This window comes from Rhinolophus sinicus, chromosome 14 (assembly GCF_057876585.1).
Source record: "Rhinolophus sinicus isolate RSI-liver-muscle chromosome 14, RSI-T2T, whole genome shotgun sequence".
NCBI lineage: Eukaryota > Metazoa > Chordata > Mammalia > Chiroptera > Rhinolophidae > Rhinolophus > Rhinolophus sinicus.
The window spans coordinates 46,884,156-46,897,811 of NC_142514.1; the positions used below are offsets into that span (position 1 = coordinate 46,884,156).

Consider the following 13,656-nt stretch of genomic DNA (forward strand, 5'->3'; position numbering starts at 1 on the left):
GAGGCAACAGAGGATGCTTTTTCTGCCACAGACTACAAAACTGCCACAAGGGCAAGATATAATAGTGATGGAAGAATTTCAACTTCAAGAACTTCTGACGGAATTTCACTGGTCTTTTCTTTCTCGCTCTCTCGCGCTTCCACTCTCTGTCATTCTCGCTCTTTCTTCTGTCCTCATTCCTTCATTATTTCCCTCCAGTCAACATTATTTATTGAGCATCTTCTTGTGTAGACAGTAGGTGGTGTGTTGGGAACAAGAAGATAGGTATTATGATAAGCTTTTTGCGGAGTTTGCAGTCAGGTGGTAGGAGACAGATAAGTGAAAAAATTATAGGGGTAAAATAGGAAGCATTAAAATGAAAGTTTGTACAAATGCTGTGACTATTTTTTTTTTTTATCTCTCAGATAGTAGAGAAAGCAATGAAGAAAATAAGTCGATGATGTAAAGTTAATGGGAATATTCAGGAAAGATGACAATGCCAGTTGGGGTTTCATGATATATAAGAGACTGTCATAACTATTCAAATAGAAATGTTGGAAAAACAATTTCAAAAAAATTAAGGAAAGATATAAGCTGTCCTTGAATAGAAACCTCAAATTTTAAACTTTGTCTAAGTAATAATGAGTATAGCCCCAGAAGATATTACTCAACCTTTCTGTTCATCCATAAAGTGGATATTATAACGGTAACCACTGTATACATACTTTACAAGTGCCCAGTATATAGTAATAACTCTATTAATGCTATTATAATCTAAAGAAAATAATGAGACCTCACTAAGACCTCTGGGGAGCTCAGATTTCCTTCCTTAATAGAAGAGAGGAGTATATATCCAAATACCAATAAAAAGAGTATTATAAGAAATAAGAATATGTATGTATATGTGCTTATATATGGATGAAGTAAGAAAAGAAACTAAAGAATAGATAGGAGCATTGCTGGTGAAAGTCATGTAATAGTAATAAAAGAAAACTATTCAGTTTAAATGTGTGTGTTTTTCTCTCAATGACAAATTTCATCAAGCAAGAAAGGATGAATTAATCATTGTGAAGAAGGAAGTTCCAGATAAGGGAAAGACTGGTAGAGAGCATCTAGTTGGTTAAATAATTCAAGACAATAAACCCAACACAATTATAAGGAACTGGGAGATGATAGATAGATAGATAGATAGATAGATAGATAGATAGATAGATAGATGATAGATAGATAGATAGATAGATAGATAGATAGATAGATAGATAGATAGATAGATATAGATAGATGAACCGTGTTGCCTTGAAAATAAGACCGGGTCTTATATTAATTTTTGCTCCAAAAGATGCATTAGGGCTTATGTTCAGGGGATGTCATCCTGAAAAATCATGCTAGTGCTTATTTTCTGGTTAGGTCTTATTTTCAGGGAAACACTGTAGATAGATTATATGTGTGTGTATGATCTGGTATTTCATGTAAAAACTACCAGTGCCTTAAGCATAATAGATTTTCAATAATTTTATGTGAATTTGATAGAAGGCATAAGGCTTATAATTAACCACAAATATATGAGCCAGTGGTGTAATGTGATTTCCAGAAAATACTAATGCAGGTCGGAGCTGAATTGATAGCAGTTTAGCACACAGATTGAGAGAGGTAGTAACTCACTTGCATCTTTGCTATTCAAGCAAAACCAAGATTCGGAGCCAGTTCTGGATGCAAACTTTAATAGGACAAATTTCATTGCCAGAATGGTGAAGTTGATTGGGTCTCTAGAGAATCATGTCTTAAGAAACAGTTGAAGGAACTGAGGCCACCCTGAGCGCTATCTTCAAATACGTGAAGGGCTCTCTCTCTCATGGGGGAGGGATGAACTTTACCCATTATTGCTCCAGAGGTCAGGAACTCAGATTAAGGAAGGACATTGTGACCTTGTTGTCTGTCAACGGGACAGGCAATCTCCCAACAACAAGGAGGAGAGGAGAGTTTTTTTTGTTGTTGGTAAGGGGTTTATTTAGAGATTGGATGATTACCTGTTGTTGCAGATTCTTTATTTTTGTTTGTTTTTTAATTGGGGAATATTGGGGAACTGTGTGTTTTTCCAGGACCCATTAGCTCCAAGTCAAGCTGTTCTTTTCAGTCTAGTTGTGTAGGGCACAGCTCATAGTGGCCCATGTGGGGATTGAACCGGCGACCTCGGTGTTATGAGCACTGCGCTCTAACCAACTGAGCCAGCTGGCCGCCCCTGTTGCAGATTCTTGCTTTGTGAAAGATCAAGATCCATAATGTCACTTCTAGACTCCAATATTTTTTTTTCCATTAGAATTTTGTTAAACTATGGTGTCTGTAGTTTGTATGAGTTATTTTGATACCTTCTTCATTACTATATATGCCATACAAACAAATGTCATTATAATGAAAAGTTTCAAAGTCACAGTCTACTTATTTCAAACAATAGCCAATATTAACAAGTTCAAATAAAAGGAAGAAATTTGGAAAGTGAGTATTGTAATAGACTTAAAATATATAGTGTATGTCATTGCCACATATCAACTTCAGGCAAAGTGAATTATTTTAAACTTTGAACTACTAGAATGTATACATAGCTCCTTTTTTATACTCTAATTTCAGTGCTCGAAGATCCAAATTTCATTGAGAAGTATTATAAATGGAAGAAAAGGGAGCTACAACATCCTAAAGAATGGAATTTCAAGTAAGTAATTTTAGGTGTCTAGAATATATTATCCTATTAACTTGAACTATCTACTATTCCACTTTCTACTGTCTGAGTGAACCATCAGGAGAAACCCTTTGAAAGTACCTTATGCCCTTTTCTAAACATAACAACAAAAATAAAAAGTATATATATTTTTTCCTTTCATATGAATCCAGGTAGGAAATACCTTTGCTCCCTATTAGCTGCCAAAAATGGAGATAAGCCATGAGCGACCTCACAATACCCTCCCCATTAAGTCTCACTCCCATTCCTATTATCCTTATCAATATATGACCTAGAAATAGGAAAACAAAACAAAACAACCTGTTTCTATATCACCAACTAACTTTTCATCCTTATTATAGTTCCATATACCTTTTCCTCTTTCACAGATTTCTCGCTCAGGACCTATATTACATCAAATAAGGAAGTATGTAGCGAAATACAAAAACAAATTATTACAGTATCTTCAGAAAGACTCTTAAAACCCATTAAGGAAGGGATCGCCTCTTGGGCTCTTGACTCCTAACGGCAGTTTTGCTGCCTCATCATGCCAGAGCGATTTCATCTCAGTTCTGTGGTATGGACCAGCTTGTAGGAGTCATTTATTCTAATGTGCTCATTTCAAAGTACTCAGTGGATATGCTACCACAGAGCGAAGGGAATTAATGATCCTATTGTTTGCATTTACCTCACCTTTTAGCTCTTTGACTTGTTAGCACTGTGACCTCTTTTCTAGATGGAAATACAGGCTTCGTAAAAATCCTGTGCTGCATTTTGAATTTGTGGAGAAATTGAGGTTCTTAAAATATACTTTCCTACCCTTTACTATCACAATTCAGATTGGGTTTTTCAGTTGGATATTCTTTTTCCAGCCGACTCCTGCCACAACTTTCCTTCAAGCCAAACTGGGGAAAAGCACTTGCAGTAGGTACTTTTCTGCTTTCAGAATAAATTACAGGCAGTAGAAAGGTTTTTATTAAGCAGAATTTGAAGGAGTACAAGCATGGTGTTTTATTTTTCTTGAAGGAACGTTTTAAGTTTCATTTAGAGTTAAAGAAACCTACTTACAATATAAGGTTAATTTTGCTTTGACATGACTTTCTTTTTTATTTCCTTTAACAGAACTGCTTTGTTTTATTTGTTTGATCATTGATTCATTATGTAATACCAGCATCCCACAGAACCCCAAAATTTAGAAAAAGTAGGACCATGTCATTTTCAACTTCTCTGTCTACTTCTGCATGTGGCTGAAATAATTGTGAACTGTGTGAGTGCTAGAACATTTTCCAAATACATTATTTTGAAGTTATAGGTCAAATTATCATGTGCATGGTGACTGTCAGAATAAAACTCTCACACCTTATGCCATCTGGTGGTTGATGAGAACATATTTAGATCAGATAATATTAGCTTCTTTCAAATTTTGGAGTTGATTAGCAAAAAACACTAAAGTTTTTCAAAGATATTTCATTTATCTGTATAATTGTAGTGTGGCATAAATATTTGAGTATGCAAAAATCTAAAGTATGGTGGAATCAACTTCTTTTCAGATAATTTTTGAAAGTCTCTTATTCATTAAAATACATGAAGTATAATAAACTTGTCAATTCATAGAGCTTAAGTAGAAAATATTTGGGGATCTATGCAAGTGAGTAATTTGTATGTTCTTGCAATATAATACCATTATGCTCTGTTTTTATATTTGAAAATGCTTTCCTTGCACTGAAATTTCCTTTAAAAAACAAACAAAACAGAAAACGCAAAATGAGAATCTTCCATCTGCATAGTGTTAAGGAGAAAGACCTATCTTTCCTATTTCACATCCCTCTTCCTTCTGTCCTCCCATCTCCTCATCAATCAAGACACGATTCTAAAGCCACACTCAATTCTCTTTTCTGTTATTTGGGGACATCAGATCTTTTCACCACTTTGTGCCTTCTGCCTGGGCAATCTTTCCCATAGGGTCTTTGCTGGTGGTCGAGAATTAGGATTTGGTCTGAGTTCAAAGGCAGAACGTGGAGTGTTTAAGCGCAGGGGCACTGGAGCAAGACTGCCTGCGTTTGAATCCTGGCTCCGCCGATTACCCGCTCTGTGACCTTGGGCAAGTTATCTAACTTCTTTGTGCCTCAGTTTCCTTCTCTATTACATGGTAGTAATAACTCCAAAGGAGGTTGTGAGGATTAAATAAATTAACACATGTAAAACACTTCAAACTATATCTGGAACGTAGTAAGTACTCATAAGGTTTGCTATTATTCATGCTTTTCTTACTGTGGCCCTAGTTCAAGTTTCAGATGGAAAATCTTTCTTTGGAGGCAGCATGGGGAAAGAGCATGGGCTTTAGAATCAGACAGCTCTTGGAGATATTCTTACCCACACTGAGCTTGTTTCCTTATCTATTGAATGGCAATAGCCCTGCCTATCTTGCAAAGTTGTTTTGCATTTGATCTCTTGGATGAGATCATATATATACAATTATATAGTGTTGACATATGGACATTCCATAAATGTTACTTCCTGAGGAGAAGGGAGATAAAAGCCCATGCCCGCCAACTTTTCAGAGAATAAAAATAGTCTCTATCAGAAACATGTGAAAATTCCCTCAGGTTAGAAAACAGAAAACAACACCTATCATGACCACATTTATTTTAGTCTCATTATACGCATGGTTCTTTTCCCTTCTCCGCTCCACCTCTACCATCTCTTCTGCTGGGCAAAGTGCTTCACCAGGACGGTGTGAAGACCCAACACCAGCGTCTCTATATGAAAGGGTCCCTGACATGTTCAGGCTTCCATGTTCCCCCATCCTCTCCTTTCATACCACTTTGTCCCTAGCTCTTTTAGGCCCTATGGTGGAAAACGTCACCTGTTCATGATGAGTGACTAGGGCAGGCCCCTTCCTGTAGCTTTGTGTTCTCTAAACGTAGCATGGTACCTTGCAACTAGTAGTAGGCACTCAATTAGTGTTTGTTGAGTGATGCACACTTAACCCTGTTTCCCTACTTAATAGGATTACATGTGGAGACAGTTAATTTTAGGAAAAATAAAATGTAGGTGCTGACTTCTGTTAAGGCCCATTCTAATGTAGAGATTATGGTTCTATTTTAAGGATTCTAGGGGTATAGTCAGAATAGTGATTAAAAACTGGAAATACAAAAAAAAACACTGGGAATACAAATGACTGTCATGAACGTTTTATGCAAATTCTTAAATTCTACACATGGTTTTAGTTGGTATTAATAGTATCCCATTGTCATTATAAGCAGCTCATAAATATTCATGATTTATCATTTGGTTTGGTGTTCATTTCTAAGGCTTTTTTTTTTTTTTTTTTTTTGACCTGTCCTATTGCCTTTCCTGTCTGTTGGCTGGCTATTCGTGCAAACACTGTATACCAACCAAGACATGGGAAAGAATATGAATCGAGAACCTAATTAGTAGTTCATATTTATTTTCGCTAGAGAAAGTTATAAAATCAGAAGGCAGTGCAAGCTGTTCTTTTGAATATTCTTATGCATATATAAAACTATTTTTACATCATACTCTGTAGCTGATTATTGCTTATGTGGTAAGGAAAAGATCTATGCCAGTAGTTTTAGCTATGTCAGCCAGGAAGTTATCTAAATAAAAGTTGTCAATTCTGGAGAAGTTTTACATCCTACGTAGTTTTAGAAAAGGTATTCCTCTTTGTTTATACATACGAGGTTGGGCAATTAAGTCCACAAACTCATCCTAGAAAAAGTGCTACACACCTCATTGCTGAATATCACTATGGTCACCTTCAAAGTACTTCCCTTGGGAAGCTCTGCACTGATGCCAGCACCTAATCCTCTCTTCAAAGCAATTTTGGAACTCTTTTTCTGGAATGGCCATCAGAGCTCTCATCATACTACCCTTGATGTCCTGAATGTCATCAAAATGTCTTCCTTTCAATATTTCCTTTATCTTTGGGTAAAGAAAGAAGTCATTGGGGGCCAGATCAGGTGAGGAGGGAGGGTGTTCCAATACAGTTATTTGTTGACTGGCTAAAAACTCCCTCACAGGGGTGGCTGGTTAGCTCAGTTGGCTAGAGCATGGTGCTAATAACACCAAGGTTTCCAGATCAATCCCCCTCTGTGACCTGCACCCTTCCTAAAAAAGCAAACAAAAAAAAACACTCCCTCACAGGCAGTGCCATGTGAGCGGGTGCATTGTTGTGATGCAAGAGCCATGGATTGTTGGCGAAAAGTTCAGGTCATCTAACTTTTTCACGCAGCCGTTTCAGCACTTCCAAATAGTAAACCTGGTTAACTATTTGTCCAGTTGGTACAAATTCATAATGAATAATCCTTCTGATATCAAAAAAGGTTAGCGACATCATTGCAAAAAGTTCGCAAACTTAATGGTCAGACCTCGTAGGAAGTACAGAGGGCAGTAGAACTAACATGGCAAAGCACCTACTGTGTGCTGGGCATTCTCCCTTCATTTCCTAATGGAATACTGGCCACGCTGTGGAGTTGACAGTTATACCTGTAAGGGTATTCACACATTTCTAAGTGTAACACTCAGTAATATCCATCAGCCTTCATAGCCACAACATATCAACCCACACTACAGGTCAGAGCATTTTTCTTGTTGTACAGATACAGTTTCAAGCCAAAGTTCCTAGTCTCCCTTTTCAACTAAATTATCACCCCTAACTTTCTCCACAGAAACAGAGGTAGGTATTATATGCAGTTTAATAATCAGGAAAGCATGAGGCACAAAGAGGTGAACCAACTTGCCTGAAGTTACTGCTAAACATATATTGTATTCGAACATTAAAACTAAATTATTTACTATATTCCTATTAGTAGGTACTCATGTAAAAGCTTAAAATTTCAGGCAAGTGTAAAAATATTGCCTACCCATTTATAAGTACCAATCAAGTCTACCTTCTGTGGAAAAGATTTGTGGTTTTTCCTGTAGTGTCTGATTCTGTAAGTATTTTAACTCACAAAAATATGTGATCCTCCTGTAGCATAACTATCTTTGAGTCCTTTTTCTTCAGTTATATAGAAAACATTTCTGCTGCATACACTAATTTAATGTATGTTTGGGCTATCCTTTCAGAGTTATTGAACTTGAACGTTGTTTTTTATAGGTTTATATAATTATATATTTAATGCATTTTTAAGGAGGAATGCTAGTTTTTTTTATTCCCCAAAGATTAAACCTTGAATGCCATCTTGTGGTTAAAGAGAGAATTAGCATTAGAATAAACATTGGAAATGTCCCTTTTAAGAATATAGACACGGAAAAAAAAATACTGACAAAGCGAAAAATCTCCTTTAAAAAATAATTTCTCAGAGTTAGTTCTCCTTCCATCACCATATATTTGATCCCCCTTACCTTCACCCCCCACCCCCCACCCCCCACCTCCCTCTGGGTGATGACCACACAATGGGATTTATAGATGATGTAATACAGAATTGTACACCTGAAATCTATGTAATTGTACTAACAATTGTCACCCCAATAAATTTAATTTAAAAAAATAATAATAATTTCTGCCAAGCAACTACTTAGTCTCTACTTGGATGTTTTTAGAGATAGGGAGCTCCGGACTTCTAGGAGCATTTAAAAAAAATCTGTATTTTTCCTTATTTTTAGCTTAACTCTAACATCTTATGATATTCAACAATTCCAGATTTCTTTCATTCATTTTACAGATTTTTATTGAATACCTACTATGTGCTTTTACATTTGTCTGCAAAAACTTCCAAAAAATAAGAAATCATCTTCATTTTGAAAAGGTGTACAGAAAAAGTTTCATTTGTTTCCCTAAAGTTACACACTCAGTAAGTGACAGAGCTGAAATTCAGATCCAGGCCTTCAAGATGCTACAACCCATGCATTTTTCTATTAGAACAAGCAGCAGCTCAGATGCTGAAGACTCAGGGATGGCTTTGAACATGGGTAGAAGGCATGATTCAAGGGGTACTGTTATGACAGAAAAGAAAGTACCGCAACACAAATGAGGATCTTCTGTTTTGTGGAATGCCCTTTAAGTCTCAGAAAATAGCTATCATATCTTTCTCCCCGTTCCCCTTAAGTTTTCTCTTTTTCAGAATACACAAACTGAAAAGAAGTTATCTTACCCAGTTCCAACATGTGTATGGTTTCCTCACACAAGCAATTCTCGGATGCCAGCAGGGTGTCCGAAAAGTCAACTCAAGCACTATCTACCCAGTTATAGAATCAAATTCCACAGTCCCCACAAGACTGCCCTCTACTTTGGACACAAGGCACAAGCCCAGGTTGATGTTACCTGTACTTCTGACTGACTGGCTATAAAGTAGAGGTTCCCAGGACCCCCTCCTCAGGTTCAATTAATTTGTTAGAATGGCTCACAGAACTTAAGAAAACCCATTTCTTCACTAGATTACGGATGTATTCCAAAGGATATGAAAGGGTGTGAATCAACAGTCAAATGAAGAGGTATATAAGATGAGGTCCCGAATGAAGGAGCTTCTGTTCTCGTGGAGCTTGGGGCTCAGCACAGTGTGATGGCACATGGACACATTATGGTTCCCTAACATGGAAACGCTCTGAAAATAAGAACCGATAAGCTGTCTTTATTTGGGTTTTTTATAGAGACTTCCTTACGTAGCCATGACAAAGTCATTGGACCTTGGTGATTTATTCAACCTCAAGCCTCTCCCACCTCCCCTTCCCAGAAGTCAGGGGTGAGACTGAAAGTTCCAGTTCTCTAACCACATGATTGGTTCCTACTGGTAACCAGCCCCCACCTTTGGGTGGGGTCCAAAAGTCACCTCATTAACCTCATAACAAGTTCCTCTCATCACTTAGGAAACTCCAAAGGGTTTGGGAGTTCTGTGCCAGAAAGAGGGACAGAGACCAGATATATATTATTGTAAATCATAGAAACACACACACACAGTTCTTTTTTTATGAACTCCATATTCTTTATTGTTCCCCTCTTATGAATAGAATTCATTTCATCATTTTCTCGCTCAGAATGTAGCCCGGAAACTTTACCATGAATTTCTGGTTGTAGCACAGAATCTAGGGGAGCCTTCTATATTATAAACACCATGATTTAAGACTGCTTCTCTCTTCAAAGAGAGGAGTTTTAATACAAGTCAAAAACACATATTGGGCTTTTTTTTCCTAAGAAAATTGCTCCTTTGAAAAATAAGAAATCATCTTCATTTTATAAACACTCTGTTGAGGGGTCTCTCTGTCTCTTTCTCTCCTTCTCTCCCCCTTGCCCTCCCCTTCAAGAGCCTACCCCACTCCCTGTCCCCCCACCCTGGCCACAGGTCTAGGTCTGAGCAGAGTGAGAGTGCGGATGGTCCTGGTTCCCCAGAGACATTTTAGATTGTGTTCTACCTGAAAGGAGAAACCAGAAGGAAGCCAAGGAATTCCCTTAGAATATGTTACAAAATGTCAGGTTACTAGATGTAGGGATACAATAAGTTTTATCATCCTTATGTACATAAAGCGACTTTTCAAGAACATGTAGCAATTTACAGTGCTATCAGAATTACTGAGAATTTAAAATGAATAAGCATTAGGGATTTTGTTTTTAACTTAATTATGGCATCTTCATTTGTAGTCATTTAATTTGCATGTCTTTGGTGACACTAAACATTTTTGTTTTTACAATTTATACTTCCAGTTATAAAGGCAAATGGTTGAATGAAAAAGGAAATATCAACTTATATAGTTTTCTTTAAAAAAAAACAACAACAACAGAGATTTATCAGTGGAAGAGAAAAGATATAAACCACGCTATGTTCTTTTTCTGAAGTCATATTTCTCCGGAGGAAAAATAAGATTCTAATGATTTTTTTTTAACTCATACAAGGCTTGTGGAGGGCTAGAAACAGTGGGGTTCCTGCCAGTTATGCTGGCTAGACTTCATAATTCAAGCGATATTAAATAGAAACTTCAGAAGGGTCAAGCGTTAGTCATGGGGCTGTATTAGTCCTCAAATAAAAGCTGTTCTAGACCCGTAAGAAAGGTGAAACACCAGCTTTGATGATGCCAAACTGATTTGCAACATACTGATCTGCATCTTGTTCAGTAGACAAGAACAGGAACAATGGGCAATTGTGTTTAAAGGAATATAATGAAATTCAGCATCCAACAAAATAAAACTTTCATTGTCCAGCATCCCATCCAAAATGACAAGTCATACAGATAGTCAGGAAAATATAATCTATAATCAAAAAAATATATATATATACCAGTATAGATTAATAAATGATAGAGATGAAGGAACTAGTAGATCTTGAAGTAGTTCTTATACATCTTATAAATATGTTCAAGGATCTGAATATGATGAAGAGAAATGGAAGATGAAGAGAAATGGAAGATACACAAAAGACCAATAGAATATCTGGAGACAAAATAAATTTTTAAAATGTTTTAAATGTACACTATATGGAAAGAACAGCAAATTAGCCACTGTAGAGGAAATAACACATGAACTTGAAAATGTAGCAATATAAACTCTTGAAAATAAACATACAGAGGAAAAAGACTGGGGAAAAAAGCCTCAGTGAGCTATGTGACAATATCGATTGGTGTAAGTTACATGTAATTGTTGTCCCAGAAAAAAATGACAGAAAAAAAATGTGAAGACATAATTATGGCTGAATATTTTCCAAATTTGAAAAATGTAATACAACTCAGAGACCAAGAAGTTCAATGAATCCCAAGAAACAGAAATATGAAGAAACTATACCACGGCACATCATGATGTGTCATAATAAAATTGCTGAAAGTGAGTGATAAAGAGAAAAATCTTCAAAGCAACAAAGGATAAAAAGAAAGCACACACACACATATGCACACAAGCACACACACACACACATTGCATGTAGAGTAACAAAGATAAGAATAACCAATAACTTCATGTCAGAAATCTTGTAAGCCAAAAGATAATGGATGATAGTTTTAAAGTGCTTGAAAGAAAGAAATTGTTAACCTAGATTTTTATACCCAGTAAAAATCTCTCTCTAAGATGAAAGTAAAATAAAGACTTTTTCAGACCAATAAATTCAATCACATAGATAAAATGAACAAATTTCTTGTAAGACAATATCTACCAAGGCTCATTTGAAAAGAAATGGTAACGTGAATAATCCTATATCTTACAAGAAATTGAATTGATAGCTAAAAAGCCTTCACACAAAGACAACTCCAAGCCCAGATGGTTTCACTGGAGAATTTTTTCCAGACCTTCAAGAAAAACATAATACCAATATACACAAACTCTTTTAGAAAACAGAAGAGAAGGAAACACTTCCCAATACATGGTATGAAGTCAGCATTACCTCAATAACAAAATCAAAAGCAGTATAAGGGGGAAAGAAAAAACAATTACAGATCAATACATTTCATATGTATAGAAACAAAAATTTTAGCAAATTGAATCCAAATATATACATGACATTGTTTAAACATTGATTTTTTTAAATGTTAAATCAAGGTTACATTCCTAGTATATACCCACTTAATCACAATTAATTATAATAAATAATTATAATTATACATGACCAAGTGGAGTTTATACCAAAGGTGTAACCTTGGTTTAACCTTTGAAAAGTTCAAACATGTAAAATAGAATAAGAAAGAAGAACCACATGATCATCTCAATAGGTGAAGAAAACTTCTCCCCAATTCCTGATTTAAAAAAAAAAAAAAGTAAATTCAGAATAGGAAAGAATTTTTTCAACCTGATAAAGCACATCTATGAAAAAACTACAGCCAACATACATAGTAGTACAAGACTGAGTGTTTTGCTCCTAATATCAGGAACAAGGCAAGGTCATCTGCTCTCAGCATTTCCATGCAACATTTTATTGGAGGTTTTATCTTCATCATAGCACACATCACTGCTGATTTGTGTTTATCTTGATTTTCATTTTTGTCTCCTCTCCATTGGGTCAGGAGCCTTGTCTGTCTGTTCTTGTATCATTAGCTCCTAGAATAGTGCCTGGAACAAGGTACGTGCTCAATGACTATTTTTCAAATGAATGAACTTTCCAGTAGTAGTGTGTATGAGAAGTACACTTGTGAGACAGAAGCATTTTTATGCACTTGATTTTCCTCAAGAAACTTTTTTTCACCAAAAATTCTCTTGTCATACTCCAAAATTTAGTCACCCCCAAAGAAATTTTTATGTACATTTTCATTTCCATATAATAAACTCCTTCTGTAAGGACATTTTGTGATAGATGGACTTGGGTACATACATGTCTCTTACAAGGTGGTTTTTCCCCCAGGATAGGTCATGAATTTTTTTTTTTTTTTTTTTGATAGAATTGTTCCTCTAGTGTAGTGGGTTGAATAGTGTTCCCCCAAAATTTATGTCCACTCAGACCTCAGAACATGACATTATTTTGAAATACGGTGTTTGCAGATATAATTAGTTAGTGTGAAGCTAATATCTTGGAGTAAAGTAGGCTTTGAATTCAATGATTGGTGTCCTTATAAGAAGAGGAGAGGACACAGATTACACACAGGTACAATGGCCATAGGACAAGGGAGGCAGAGATTGGAGTGACGGAGCTACACTCCAAAAAATGCCAAGGATTGCTGGAAGCCAGCAGAAGTTAGGAAGAGGCAAGGAAGGCTTCTTCCCAAGAGCCTGCAGAGGGAGCATAGCCCCAGCTGGCACCTGATTCCAGACTTCAGCCTCCAGAACTGTGAGAGAATAAATTTCTGTTATTTTAACTCACCAAGTTTGTAGTAATTTGTTATGGAGGCCCTAGGAAACTAATACACCTCGCTATATAACAAATGATGTTTTTATTATTTTTACAATGTTATTTCTTTGCTTTTCTAACTACTCTTCTGTTAGAAAATACAAATTAGAATAATTTCAGTTTACCATTGCATTAGTCAACACTCAGAATGGCACCTTGTTCAAAGCCCGTTGCTCTGCTTATTGGTTTCATTTTATTTGTTTG

At 36.1% G+C, this 13,656-nt stretch overlaps 1 protein-coding gene across 17 annotated transcripts in view; it reads left to right on the forward strand.

Annotated features, from left to right (window-relative positions):
* UBE2U (ubiquitin conjugating enzyme E2 U) overlaps window positions 1-13,656 on the forward strand; it is a 59,506-nt gene that overhangs the window by 31,764 nt on the left and 14,086 nt on the right. For 5 of the 17 annotated variants that reach the window (XM_088791172.1, XM_088791171.1, XM_088791168.1 and 2 more), the window contains 2 exons: window positions 2,605-2,686; window positions 3,429-3,616. In XM_088791172.1, the coding sequence (XP_088647298.1) occupies window positions 2,605-2,686; window positions 3,429-3,616 (270 nt within the window). Of the gene's footprint in view, window positions 1-2,604; window positions 2,687-3,081; window positions 3,624-9,958; window positions 13,602-13,656 lie in introns of those variants that run through there. The other 12 variants (XM_088791174.1, XM_088791175.1, XM_088791170.1 and 9 more) reach the window with 6 other exon arrangements.